General features: G+C 39.0%; 1 protein-coding gene across 1 annotated transcript in view; it reads right to left on the minus strand.

Moving 5' to 3' along the window:
* The window catches only part of LOC113064818 (low-density lipoprotein receptor-related protein 1B), a 207,079-nt gene that overhangs the window by 136,791 nt on the left and 55,468 nt on the right, over window positions 1-14,820 (minus strand). The window contains exons 8-14 of the mRNA XM_026235763.1: window positions 14,244-14,466; window positions 9,562-9,748; window positions 8,559-8,702; window positions 6,500-6,736; window positions 5,923-6,103; window positions 2,410-2,629; window positions 2,113-2,302 (exon numbers count right to left, since the gene is read on the minus strand). Of these exons, the coding sequence (XP_026091548.1) occupies window positions 2,113-2,302; window positions 2,410-2,629; window positions 5,923-6,103; window positions 6,500-6,736; window positions 8,559-8,702; window positions 9,562-9,748; window positions 14,244-14,466 (1,382 nt within the window). The remainder of the gene's footprint in view (window positions 1-2,112; window positions 2,303-2,409; window positions 2,630-5,922; window positions 6,104-6,499; window positions 6,737-8,558; window positions 8,703-9,561; window positions 9,749-14,243; window positions 14,467-14,820) is intronic.

Consider the following 14,820-nt stretch of genomic DNA (forward strand, 5'->3'; position numbering starts at 1 on the left):
ATGTCTATATCATTTCCTGAGGGAAACGCTAAACACTTTTATGTGAATACGAGCCTGTAAACTGAAACCACTGAGCATTTCATAGAACAATAGTTCTGAGCAAATGATATCGAGCTCACTTCTCAATTGTCAAGTCAGGCAAAAAAAAAAAAAAAAAAAAAAGTCCTAGCAAGCTAATGTAGCAAAACGCAACAACAACTCTTACTCAACTACTGAACAGAGCTAAGTGAAGCTTGTCAAAATGATAAATAGCGAACATTAGACTGTTTGCTTTCCCGATAGGTTTGCAACATGCACTTAGCATTGTAATGTAAATTAACATTTAGCTTTTATGTTGGGTGACATCTCAAGAAAGAGTTAAACAGTGCATGCTAATTATCAACTCCAAAATTGCATATATATGTTGTACAAGGAATGGTAAAACAGACTTGTTCAGTAAAGTCTAGATTCCATAAAGGCTTGTTATTTCCACTAAAATCTAAATGCACACGCAGGTTATAATATATTCAGCTTAGTTCCACTTGACTGCATTAGCTTAGCATGTGAATTCACTATCCAGTGTTGCGTGCTTCAATTGGCAGGGTCAAACCAATGTGTTGCACATTGGCAGGTGCTTATGACTGCCTGTAGCTCTAATCACAGGTGCCGAAATGATGCATCAAACACCTGGTCAACATCAGTAGTGTAAACAGGATTTTTAAGCTGTTAGCTAAGAACAACAGCATATGAGTAACAGCCATCAACCACCTTGGAAAAGTTTGCAACATCTTCACTATCCAATTTAGATTATTTTTGAGACCCATTTGTGGATATTTAAACTGGAATGTTGCTAAACCTCTGTTTGTCTGTTTGTTTAGCAGGTCATTGAGGTTTGGGATCAACTGAAGCCTAGGTTACAGTGCCATTCATTCACATTCCTACTGCATCTGAAATGGCTGGGCCTGCCATTGGTCGGCTGTCATTAAGAATGACATTCAGTGTCTCTACCAGATGCAACATACGAGTAACTCTACAGGAGCTGCCATAGCAATTAACCTTGAGCAAAAGTTGCAGACAGAACCGAACATTTATCATCATCCTCAGTTGCCTTACTAGCTCACAGCACCAATATCGTGTACAAATAAGAGGTCAGTACTGATCAAAGCCATTATACCTCGTTAAGAACAAGTTCCGCCACCAAATACGGTGGTTTTGTGAAAGAAAATCTGTGCAAGTCACCATCAGCGGCACATTTCTGCCTTTGTAAATTCCCCTGTAATTCTGATGTACTCATTTCTACACAGTAGGGCGATGGAGAAAAATGGCACTAAACTGAGTATAAGTGCCAAAAGAACTGCATAGTTCCTCAGAACAATCGCTCGTCATTGGAGACATAAGTGGGGATCTGGATCCAGAACCTCAGAATGACAAATCATACAAATTCTCTGCAAATGCCTTCAATTTACCTTTAAAATATGAAAGAAATTAGGCTTATTTGATCTGAGTCCCACAAATGCTTGGATCATGAAGTCTTAAGGTTAAAATTACCATTAAATATCCTACACAGGGAATTTCTGTTGCAGAGCATTTATTCAAATCCAGGGACTAGATTTCTAGAATGTTCAGCCGTTTAAAAGGTGAATGGATGCGGGGTAATAATATTTAATTTCCATATATTGTATGGTATACCATGTGTGTGCCAACACAAGAATTGGCTTCTGGGCAAAGCTATGGGATGGTGATGTATAGAGAACCAGTCCACCCCTCAGTACTCAGCCAATTTAAATATAAGAGTTTCTGGAGGACAGTCAATATATCAATGTCCTTCTATATCTCTCCAGCTCTTGGCAAGAATTTAACATCACATTTACAGCTTTAAATCGAAGGCATACATAATCAGTCATGGCCTAATGGTTAGAGAGACAGACTTGTAACCCAAAGGTCAAGGGTTTGAGTCTCTGTACCATCAGGGATTGTAGATAAGGGAAGTGAATGACCAGTGTCCGTTGAGAAAGGCACCGAAAGTGTGTGTGTGCACTTGGATGTGATAAACGCAGAGCGCAAACTCTGAGTATGGGACACCATACTTGGTCAAACATCACATTACTACACATCATGTAACTTCATATTTACCTTTTTGGCTCTGCGGGTCATACACCTGAATCCCGAAGAGAGGTGGTCTTTCTGCCCGCAGTAGGGCAACATCATTGGACGACAAATCCAGACGGAATATTGAGGCATTCATGTAATCTGTCCAGAAAATGTAATTCTGGTAATGCGCAATCCCAAATGGGTGATTCAACTCTTTCCCGCTGTACACCACCTATTAGAAGTAGATCAGGTTTTTGAGTCACAGGGAAATATTGAGAACAACATAGAGAGGAACGGAGGTATCCAAAGACTAAAGAACTGACTCACTCATTTACTAACCGTTCTGTGGCTGCCATTAAGGTAGATTTTCTCAATGTGGTCATAGTAGGCGTCACACCAGTACATGACGCTGGAGGAGTGGTCCAGAGTGAGGCCGTTGGGCCACAGCATGTTGGATGTGACAAAGATCTGACGGTGAGATCCATCCATCCAGGCCTTCTCTATCCTTCCTCTGCTGTCAATTAACTCATCTTCTTCCCAGTCTGTCCAATACATCCATCTATGAAACCAATTGAGAATTGATATCTTTAAGATCATAACACCATGCTGAAGAGGAACAGCTTAAACTGAATGAATTTCCATGTAGCTCTATGGTTTAAAACAGATTAGCGTTGTTCTGGTGTCTCAGGTGTGGGAAACTCTGGCACTGGAAAATTACTGTCCTACAAAGTTTAGCACCAACCCTAATCAAAAATGGACTTTAGTTAGACTTTTCAGGATTGTTCGTTTAGGGTTGGAGCTAATGTTGCATTCAATTTACCTAAGAAGTCAGATGTCAGAGCTGGGAATGCCTTCACAGCCAAGTGGACAGTGTTCCAGTAGAGAATTCAGAAAACCAAGATGGACGCATCCATTGTTAGCAATACCAATCAAATGAAAATACATAAAGCAATATTTTGTATAGATAACTCAATGTTTTCATGTCCACAGATAGAGGTTGGATAGTACTGTGTGCACCACTGAGTATGAGAAATAAGTGCTAATAAACAATATTTACTACTGTTTGTCTTCTGTTGATGCACTGAGCAACCATATTGGATTCTGAAATTGGACTTATTTTGTTTCCTCCTAAATTCTGAGTCTGACTTGGGAGGGCGTTCCAGTTAAAAGTTCCTACTAAGAATTTGGAATTTTTCAACTTCAAAGTAAAAATGGAACGCAGCAAAAAAGTGAATCTCAAGGGCAAAGGTTGCCCATACCTTTCCCAACTGGTAGTGTTTCCAAGATTTACATCAATCCACCATCACCGTGTTTCTGGAAAATATAGTTCAAGCTAGTTAAGATGCCCACTGGTCAACTGGGCACCATTAAGCAAATGGTAAATTCCCTGAGATGCAGGTTTTGAATGCCACAAACCAAAATTACAAACAGTACTTCTGAGTTCCAGCTGGGAGATGGGTTTTGGAACACTGTAGCTGGTTTCTAGCTGATTCAAGCTGGTAGACCATCTTGGACCAGGAATAAACCACTTACCAGCTGGCTATACCAGTGCAAGCTGGTCAAATTGTATTTTGGAATGCTGATGGTTTTATAAACTGTTTAGACTAGTCTTTTTTTGTTTTGTTTTCCATCAACAACTTTTAAAAGTCAGTTACAAAAAGGTAGATTGGTCAAATTTGAATCCAAAAAGTAACTTGTTTAACTACTAGTTGGTAAAACTAGTTCTATGCTGGTTATTTTCTATGCAACTGGCCCCAGGTTGAACTGGCCCCAGGTTGGACCACTTAATTATCAAATTCTGAAACACAGCTACCAACTTAAGCTGGGATTGCTCAAAGGTGCCTTCTAAAAGACAGATCATCATAGAATAATCCTTTAAATGAATTGAGGAAAATATCTACACCTAATCAAGCTTGAATAATTGGATTGTATTATTAATTCATGATTTATTTGGAAGCCAAAACTTTTTGTACTGCAAATCCTATAAGGTATTTTTTTAAAGTTCAAGTCGCTTACATTTCACAGTATAAACTTAACACTGTGACACGGCCTTGCGCATTTGAACATAGCCTAACATGACACGACAGAGGGAGTCGAATCACCCCACTCATATTCAGTGACCTGTTGAATAATTCATGAGGCGGGGCTTTGAGAGACAGCACCTGCTGTGAACAGGCAAACCAGACGAGTGATGGAGATGGAGAGTAAATGCGAGTCATAACAGCTAATCCTCCATCTTATCATGTTAGCACAGACAGGAAATGACATGCGTACACGGGATACGGAAGGACAGACACGGTAAAGGACCGTTTTTAGAGAAGGAAATGGGATTTAAAAGGGGAGAGATTAAGCTGGGATAGGTACTGAATATTCAGCATACTGGCAGCTAAAGCTTAAACGGTGATCAGAAGTTCCATAAAACTTAAACTGTTTGAAATTTTAAACCAATTACAGATAAATTGCAGATTAAAACTGATTACTGGTAATTATTCCAAAGACTCCTGGTTTTACTTGCAACTAAATGATCTGAAATGCCAAGACATCTAAGCCATTAAAAACAGACAACCCAATCCAGAAACCCATTATGAGGATAAACATGTCAAGTGTACAGCACATGGTGAGAAGTCACTAAAATATAAGCATAAACTGGAACCTGCCTTTAAACTTTTAAACCTCTTATGCCAGGCTTCAAAGTTCTGCCAAGGCAGCGATTTGCAGTCATGGAGTCTCCATATTCCCTTTAAGCCTTTCCATCTGAGCAATGACATTGAATGAGGGTGTTCGTATTAGCTCCCTTTGACACAATAGCACATCTGCTATTTCCTCTCTTAGATTTAAATTAACAATATTACTGAATAAATGTTTTGCAACTCCAAGGAAGGTGACACATACATCAGTAGAACTATAGTAAAGTATTTTTTTTTTTTTAAGTTATGGTAATAGACTTTTTATTTTATTTTATTTTTTTCACATTTACCATATGATACAATAATACGATGTTTTCTTGGATGCATACTGCAGTAATTCCATGGTGTTTTTCAGAATTTTGTTATAATTGTTCAGTGATGTATCAAAGTACCATAATTTTACATTGTTTGTATATAGATGGTTTTCAGATGTTAAAACTATAATACTTTGAAATATGCTATGCTTCTGAAATATATGTACCATAGTATTTGTGTGGTTCTCCAAGGTACTTTTAAAGAATCCTGTGGTATTCATTATTTTATTTTATTTATTTATTTGCCAATATCAGTGTTAAATTACATTACACATTAATCACAGTAACATATACAAGGTACCATTGTAATAAAAAAATGTTGACACATACTGTAGCATTAATTCAGAGTTCAAAGTATAAACTATAATAATAAACAGTAGCAAAATACATTAAAGCAGGATGACATTATCATCTGATATCATTCCATGGCTTCTTGAAATGTACCATGGCAAACCACAGTATATGAAAACTGGTAATGAGTCAGTATTGTATATCAAGTACTGTGGTATCACAATGTTATTTTATTTAATTATTATTATAATTTATTGACACATAGTATAGTAATAGCTTGGAGTTTAAAGTATGAAAATACTCTGTTAGTACAGCACCATAATATATAGTACCATGGTTTTGTCATCTAATAACACACCACAGTGCTTTTTGTTAATGAAACCAGAGGAAGCAAAGGGCTGTTGAAATTTCTTGATGAAATCTCTGAGATCAAAGGGCAAACACCCCGCCCCCAGTGTGCTCTAAATGGCTGGATTTCATCCAAGGCTTTAGCAGACTGAAATCCCTGCAGAAGAATCTTTTAAATGCTTCTGTAAGCAGGAAAGGTCTCATGGGCTTACCCGTTTAGAGGATCCACAACAATGGCCCTGGGATGAGACATATTGCCTTCTAAAAGTGTTCTCCTGGTCTGCGAGGACTGGTCAAGCCCGGCCACGCTGATGGTCTTTCTATAACCGTCATTTGTCCAGAACAGGTTATTACCGATCCAGTCCACCGAAATACCCTCAACATTATCTAGCTCTGGAGAAAGAGAGAGCGGAAAGAAATTGAGAAAACGTTGTTCTTTTAGCTTGATAACATCAAAGACAGCTCAATTAATCACTGTTCTCCTCTAATTCTTCCCAGTGAAATTATGCGGCATCGACCATCGAGCTTGTCCGATGACAGAATTGCACAAAATGTATGATAAATAACTTCCCATTTGGAAAACAATGGGAACAGAAGTGCTCAAGTACAGGTGGCCTGATTCTACCGTGCCACGCCGCATGGATGCACAGATGATTCATTACCGAGCCAAAGTGAAAATGAGTTTGTTAGTGAATATTTAATACCTTTTTATGAAATAAAATTGCGGTATGGCTCAACAGACTTATATAAAAGCCAACATTAATCCCTCCGAAGTCATGAAGAACATACCGTCCTTAAGGATCGTTTCCCGAGCGGTTCCGTCAATCTTCTGCCGTCCAATTAGGAAGCTTGTAGTGTCTGCGAAGTAGATGTAGTTACTCTCTGCATGGAAATCCAGCGCTCTGGGACTCACTAGCCCTTCGATTTGAATCAAATGTTCATCTCCAGACTTGACATTCATATCCAGACCTCGGATAACCCCGGGTCGTCCTTTCCCGTAAAACAGGAACAGCTCATTCTTTGGTTCTGCGAAGACACGATTACCCAAAGTAAACAAACGCAGTGGCGGAACATAATAAGCCTTCTGCCACAGTACTGTCAGTGCTTAATTAATTGATATAATTAGCTTCCGTTTTCAATTCAGATCCGCAAATTAAAGCCTTTGACAAAAATGTATCCAAAGCGAGAGGCTCAAGCTAATTACATTAGTTTAATTAAAACACAAATTAATTCCACTGATTCGGTTCTATGGAATCAGTCATCTTTTTGTGCATAACAGTTACATTGTGTTTGTAATTGCATCTGAGTGTGTGTAAGTGTGTGTGTATGTGTAGAGGTAACCGGGGACAAACAGGGCGCTAAGCGGGGGCAGCAAAATAGGGACGCATACATATGAAGTACAATGTTTTCGAAATGCATTCAAATGGATGATTGTAATTATTATTAGGTCAGAGATCCAGTGAGATCCAGAGAGACATGGGGAAGAAACTAGGATGAAGGGATAAAGGAACCCAACATGAACAGTTATGTGTTTTTGAACTTAATTTCTGAGGCCAAATGATTCCTTTGTGTGAGAAACTGAGATAAATTTGAGCTATTACTGACTCTCGAGCAAATAGGCCTACCGTTCCGTTGCTCTCAAGTTTTATTTCATGAAGTTTGGTCGTGAGATTTTAGAATCAATGTTGCGCAATATTATTGACTTCCATGAAGGTAAGACAAACCGGAATTTCATTTTTTTTTTTGTGTGTGAACAGCTTTAAATAACCATGTCCTATTCTTGTACAATTGTGTGAATTAAATAATTTACAAATGAATGGTACTTCAACTCATTCATAATGAATGAGTCTGGCTTCAGTTCAAAAACAGCTTCACGTTGAGTAACATTGAGGTAAAAACTAAAAATTCACATTTTAAACCACCATGAAACAACCCATTTATGCCTCCATTTGAGGTACACCATTATATATGATTACTGGACAAATCTGGATGATCTGAATCAATAATATCAATGGATGTAAATGTGGAAAGTCACACACACTCTTGACCACTCATAATGATTCAGACAAGGTGACAAATTGTCATATCTGGTTGCGAGATGTAAACTCAGAATAATGAGATTTAAATTTGCAATTCTGAGTTTAGATCTATAGAGGGTTAAGTTTAGGTTGTATGTTCTTTATATGATTTCAAAATGTCCTATAAATTATTAACATTTTGGGCATACATACTCCAGAGCAAGCATTTTTCTGTACATTTGGTTGACTGATATAGAAAATAATGTTAATCTCCAGAGTTGTCCTATGCCAAATTTAAGATGTGAAGGTTACTGATATTCGTGAGAAAGGGGATAACTTAAGCAATATTCATACACTACATAAAACTGTATACAACATATTTGAGCTTTTAGATAATTTGCAATTTTTGTTTTACTATTCAAGTAGTCCGCCATCTGAACTTTGAGAAAAACTAAATTTTAATATCTCCCGATGTAGGCCTACACACACACACACACATTCTTAGATAGTAACTGATCCTGATACCAAGAGACAAAACGTATCAATTTCCCATGTATTCTGCCCTAATGTGCTGAAAGAAGACTATTAATCACAGAAACGTGTCCATTCGTCAGCATCTTGTGGCTACATGAATTTGGCCATAAATTTCCATTTCGACCAACCCACGAGGGCCATCCATCTGATATATGGTTTCAGCACCTTTTCCATTGGGAATACCCCTAAAACCATTTACATGAGAGACCTGTCTCCCAGAGCTAATCAGACACCTGGGAGCTACAGGAGGATGAGACAGAAAAGAGAGATTTGTTTTTTTTTTGCGCGACCCTCACTTTTGCATGAATTCCCATCGCTGGCAAGGACGTAGCCAGTCCGGCAGCGGCACACGCGTGATTTGTAGTTGTGGCTCAGGAGACAGATATGCAAGCATCCACCTTTTTGTCCATGTGGGTCAGGGCTGCATGCGTGAGTTCTGACTGGAGAAAGAGAAAAGTCAGCATCAAGGAGCCAGCATCATAAAATATCATTTCAACCACCCCCTGAATGGTTTATCATTTTTCGCAGTAAACACCTGATAAACAGAGAATTATTTAGAACTGTGTTTCGCATAGAGTAGGGGAAAAAACAATGCTACATACAACACCACAACAAAATGCTAAATGTTATTTGTACTATTTTGACACAACTTCATTAGTCTCTTTGTAGCACAGCTAAATGCTACTACAAAATTTAGTGTAGTATTTCTCCAAAGTTTTACAATGGCGAAATGCTTCTATTTATGCCATTACAAAATTGTGAGATGTAAACTGGATTAATGACTTTTTTTTTAGGACTTTAAGCATATTTCAGCTACTTCTATACAATCAAAACATTGCATTTTCCTGGTTTGCCACTTGATGTTCAGTGTAAAGCCTGGGTCCTGAAGAAATATCTTGTTTGACGTGTCGAATATGTGTACAAATTACACCTCAAATAAAAATGGTAATTCTGACGTTATTCCTCACAGTTGCGATTTGTATTTTTACAATGTGACGGTATTTCATATTTTAAGCTTTACCTAACCATTACTTTATTTATTATTTAGTCAAAAGTAGAATGGGCTTCCATAGCATAGATTAACTGAGATATTGCAGAAATTGCAGTAAAATACAAATGTAAATGGTTTGTGTCATCTATGTTAGGCCTAAGTCATGAAACATTTCTAAGTATTTCTAAATTGTTGAACCTAATTTCCATAGGGTTAAGCCCCAAAACATTGAAATGTACACCAGGCATCACTAGTTTTAATCTGAGCCATTGCTGATTATACTAGTCATGCTCTGAAAACACGTTTACCTGTAGGTTGAGCCAGTCTGTGATAAACTCGGACGGCTCTGGCACTTTCCAAAGTGGTAACGGTGTTTGTGTCACTGCTGTTAAACCGATTTATCCTAAATATGTCCACCTTGCTCTCTCTGGAGGGTTCAGAGCATGTCGCAAACAGGTTATCTTCAAAGAGGGCTAATCCGTACAGGTGCGACACCTGGAAAAGAGGAACACAAGGATGGGGGAAAGAGAAAGACTCATCTAGAGGCCATGGCACCTCTTCGACTTAATTCTGAACACGACACAAATACGTCTGCTTAAATTTGCTTCTTTAATCCATACTGCTATAGAACCTATATAGCATTCGGTGAATAAACAGCAGCCCTGACAGACACCAGTTGAAATATGCAGGGATCTTTGATGTCACATCTGTGCTACAAATTTACCGGCGGGTAGCGCTGAAGCTTTGATTTTGGGAAAAAACAAGGAGAAAGACTGGCGTTAAAAACAAATGAGTTCGATGTAGCGGAGTTCATTTCAGGTTATCTTTCAGTGCCAGCTCTGAGAAAAAAGTACCAATATAGCCTTCGATAGAGTCCCAGGGAATATGCTAGAGCTGAGCCTCGCAGGAAATGGATGAACAAATCAATAAAAAAAGCACACAAAAGAGCTGTAGTGGGAAGCCAGGACTCTGCAAGGTCAAAACAACCCGATGCTCAACCAGGTTAACGGTTCTGACTGGGGACAATGGGACGGTTTCAAAAATGCCAAGGTAAACAAGTCCATGCAACCAGTTTACATAAACAGCCACAGTTTGATCACATGCTTCCTTTGAATTCAAAAGTAGGATGTTGATCCTGGAACAGCTTCTCTATTAACGAAAACAGTTCACTGGATTTGAAACATTTGGCGAGGATAGTGGCATACAGTATTTTAAAGATTTAGTTTGTGATGTACACTAGTGGTTCCCAACCATGTTCCTGGAGGCCACCCAACACTGCACATTTTGCATCTTTCCTTTGTCTGACACACCCAATTCAGGTCTCGACGTCTCTATTAATGAGCTAACGAACTGAATCAGGTGTTTAGGGTGCCATGGAAAACATGCAGTGTTGGGGGGGGGGGGGGGCTCAAGGAACGTGGTTTAAAAGTTTGAAGTTTGCTAGGAATTTTGGAATGTTTCCGATCATTGTTGTCTAATCGATTTCTTAATTATATGACAAAATCTGCCCCTAAACAGCACTCAGAAATAAAACAAACTGTGTTTGGTCGCTTTATATGACCATCAGCCAGTCACTTCCTGTCTTAAGCGGCTGGTTCAATCTAATGCTGATCAATCAAAGGTCTGACTGTGTGAGACTAAATTGGGGGTTACAGGAAAGTTGCTCTAGGACCAACAGAGACAGCTGAATTCACAGTCACCTTTACTGCATTCAAATTCAAGTCAGAACAAGAATAATATCTAAGAACCAGTAAAAGCACTAAACACTTAAAAAATAAAAATCAACACTCGAAAAAAAGGCCTACAACATTTGAAAAGCATATAAACCATCTGAAGCCTGTACAAATCATGTAAAGCATGAACACCTCCTTTCTAAAAGGGACGGGGGGATTTGTAAAACTCTTTCCTAAGTATTGCATCAGGGTATAAGTTAACATCAGATGTCTCATAATGCTAATAAACAGCCTCAGATGGAAAATCTATTTTTTTGTGAAAAAAATAAATAAAAATGCATGGGCTTGACAGTGCCCTTGGCCTGTACTATGAACTATGGATGAAATTTATACTGAATTTATGAGGCTATGAATTTTGTATCACCAAACCTTTGGGCCCATTCGAGGGGCGAGGGACAGAGGCCAAACTTTATAGTCTTTAAAGGGGGGGTGAAATGTTATTTCATGCATACTGAGTTTTTTATACTGTTAAAGAGTTGGATTCCCATGCTAAACATGGACACAGTTTCAAAAATTAATTTGTACGTTTGAAGGAGTATTTTTGTTCCCAAAATACTCCTTCCAGTTTGTCACTAGTTTCGGAAAGTTTTTTTTCGAGTATGGCTCTGTGTGACGTTAGATGGAGCGGAATTTCCTTATATGGGTCCTAAGGCACTTCTGCCGGAAGAGCGCGCTCCCGTATAGCAGAGCACAGAGAGGCTGAGCACAGACAATCACTGATCAGAGCGAGAGCGTTGCAAAATGTCACAAAAGAAGTGTGTTTTTGGTTGCCAGGGCAAGACAACCCTGCACAGATTACCAAATAAAAAAAAAACAGCATTAAGGGACCAGTGGATGGAGTTTATTTTTACAGAGCATCAACGGAGTTGTGCAAGTGTTTTTGTTTGTTCCCTGCATTTCGAAGATGCTTGTTTTACAAACAAGGCCCAGTTTGACGACGGATTTGCGTATCGTTTATTTCTTAAGGATGATGCAATCCTAACGAAAAGGGGTTACGATCGTGTGTTGGAACCGCAGGCGGTGAGTAAAACTGCTTCAAATATCTCTGCATCCTTGTTAGTGCATCCCCTTCCATGCCAGAGACCCGGGTTTGATCCCCGCTTGGAGCGAGTCGTTGCTGCTGCTGCTCTCATTCGGTTTCAGCCTCGGGATCTGATTCTGGATCATAAATAAACGGCTGAATCTGACTGTAAGCCATGGTCTGTTTTGGATGATGGTTTTTCCCTCACGGTAATGTCACAGTTTCCACATGCTCTCAACGCAAAAGCCTACTGGCGCTCGTGATTCTTTAGCTCCGCCCACACGTCACGCATCCAGCCGGACGTGTTTTTCCGGGAAAAATCGGTACAGACCATCTTTCTCTTATGAATATAATAAAACTTAAGACTTTTTGGAGTTATGAAGGATGCAGTACTACTCTATAGGTACTCAAGATTAACAGGATATGTTATGTTACCCCCCCCCCCCCCTTTAAAATACATTTCTTTAAGTGTTATTCAAAGGAGCATTGCTTATCACAGCTCTACAGCTGACTATTATGGCAGCTGGGTAAAATATATGCAAGAACTTCTTCTAGATGGTTTAGCTGAATAGAGGTCACCAATCTTCGCCTGTCTAGATCTTTTTTTATGCTGATCTGGACCAGCATAAAGAAGATGTTCACCAACTACATCTTTTGCTGTGTCAGAATGTGCCTGCTTCCATACTATACAGTAGGGCTGTGCGATATGGACAAAAAAAAAACCTATCACGATTGTTTGATCAATTTTGCGATTTTAATTTTAATCCCGATTTTGACACACACAGACATGCTTTACAGTCATAAATCCATTCAGTATAAATGTGAAACATATTTCCAAAAGAAAACCAATGAGAGCTTCATCAAAAAGTTGTAATATGTCTCTAGAACAGACTTAAGTCAAAATAATCACTAAGTAAAGATGTCGAACAAAATCTAGACATATGGCAAAAGATTATAATTAAAAATAAAATAAAACCCGTGTTCGGGGGTTTTTCTGGGGGTTTTTTTGCCATGCATTGGTCATAAAGCTCACTGTAGCTTTGCCTAAGGTGTTATATGTTTTGCCCAATATATTTATTGCCCAAGGTTCACAAGTACTCCGACTGCAGTGCGTATACAGTAAGTTACGTGTACACGGTTCAGAAGCAGCAACAAGAGCACATTATTGTAACGCGAAAGCACATTAAAATAATGCACGAGCGCGAATCTATCCACTCGTACGCAGATTTCCTTTGCTCTGTTAACAAAACCAGATGCGCGTGCTCAGATCATAGACTGTATGAGGCTCAGATACACGCTGCCTTACAACTGTGCACTCACAACTCTCTCTGTGCGCATGCGCAAGATATTAAATCTTTTTGCACCTTTCAATTTATAACCTTTTCTGTTCTCATATTTTTACAGCGCGCAGTGTGAACGGTCTGATCCGTTAACATGGGCTCAAAAAAAAAGGCTACGCATCACAGAAAGAGTGTGTGAACCTGGAGTTAGGCATATGCCCAGTCTGCTCTGTTCTCGCGCTCCACTTAGGTGTGCTGCATCCTGATTGGTTCAGATTAAATACTGCGGGAGGTCGGGGCTGCGGAAAATCGATCTATAAAGTGATTTAGAAATCATGCACACTCAAATCACCATTTTATTTCGATTTCGATTAATCGCACAGCCCTACTATACAGTATACAAAACTCTAGTATTGCATGTCCGAATTTGACTAGTTTGCAAAAAAAGTAGCATGTCCAAATTCATAATATTCAATGAAATAGTACATCAAAAGATCAAAATGTGCACCAATATTAGCAGTTCCCCAACATAAAAATAAAAATAGTTTGCCAAAAAATGTGCATGTCTAAATTCATAGCATTCGAAAAACAGTACATCAAAAATGGAGCATGTCTGAATTCAAGCTATGATAAAAAAACAGAACACCAAAAGAGTAGTATGTACAAATTCATAGTAAGCAAAAACAGAAATTTGAAAACGAATATTTAATAATTCTGGATTCTGGATGGAGCATTCTATGGACACTTTAATATCCCAAGAAGCCACAGGAAATGAGTGAATGGCAGTAAAGCGATGCAACAGGCAGGTCACATTACAACATGGTGGATGTAGTATGCTCAAATTTCTTTGATACTACCCATTTTCATTCTACGTACTGCATACTTTTATATACTCCATACGTATTTTGGCATGTAGATCATGGATTCAAAAAGAAGAAACCAAGACTGAGTCTTACCGAGTTTCCTTGGATAACCATGTGTCTGTTCTTGCCATTGTAATCCACAACTTCAATAAAATCCAGATAAGCATCCGCCCAGTAGACGAGCTTCTTAACCAAGTCCAGAGTCACGGCGGTTGGCTGTTCAGTTTTATACTCCACAATCCTGGTTCGGTTGGTGCCGTCCATGTTGCAGCGCTCCACCTTAGCTACCATCCCATAGTCAGTGAAAAAGAGTTTTCTTGGGGGCAAGAACAGATTAGTTTTAAAACAGAATCTACAAACTATCTGAAGTAAAAGAAATCAAAAGTCAAGGACATTTAAGATTTAATCAATCCACTCACACCCATTATTTTTCTATTCTTCAAAATATTGTGCCAGAGCTGAATGCTTGCAGCAGCAACAGGGCAATTAAACCGAGCCACCCTGAGCAAAACCTGAATGAATGGGCCGCAGTATGATATTTCTCTTTATACTAACACATCCTAACAGCGGAATAAGAGCGAGGTAGGTCATCCGCATTACTCCGCACGCCGATTCTGGCACAGAAACACTCCTCGTCGTCTGAAAGCAACAAACTGGCCCCAACAGCATG

The sequence above is a fragment of the Carassius auratus genome, chromosome 47 (genome assembly GCF_003368295.1).
Source record: "Carassius auratus strain Wakin chromosome 47, ASM336829v1, whole genome shotgun sequence".
Lineage (NCBI taxonomy): Eukaryota > Metazoa > Chordata > Actinopteri > Cypriniformes > Cyprinidae > Carassius > Carassius auratus.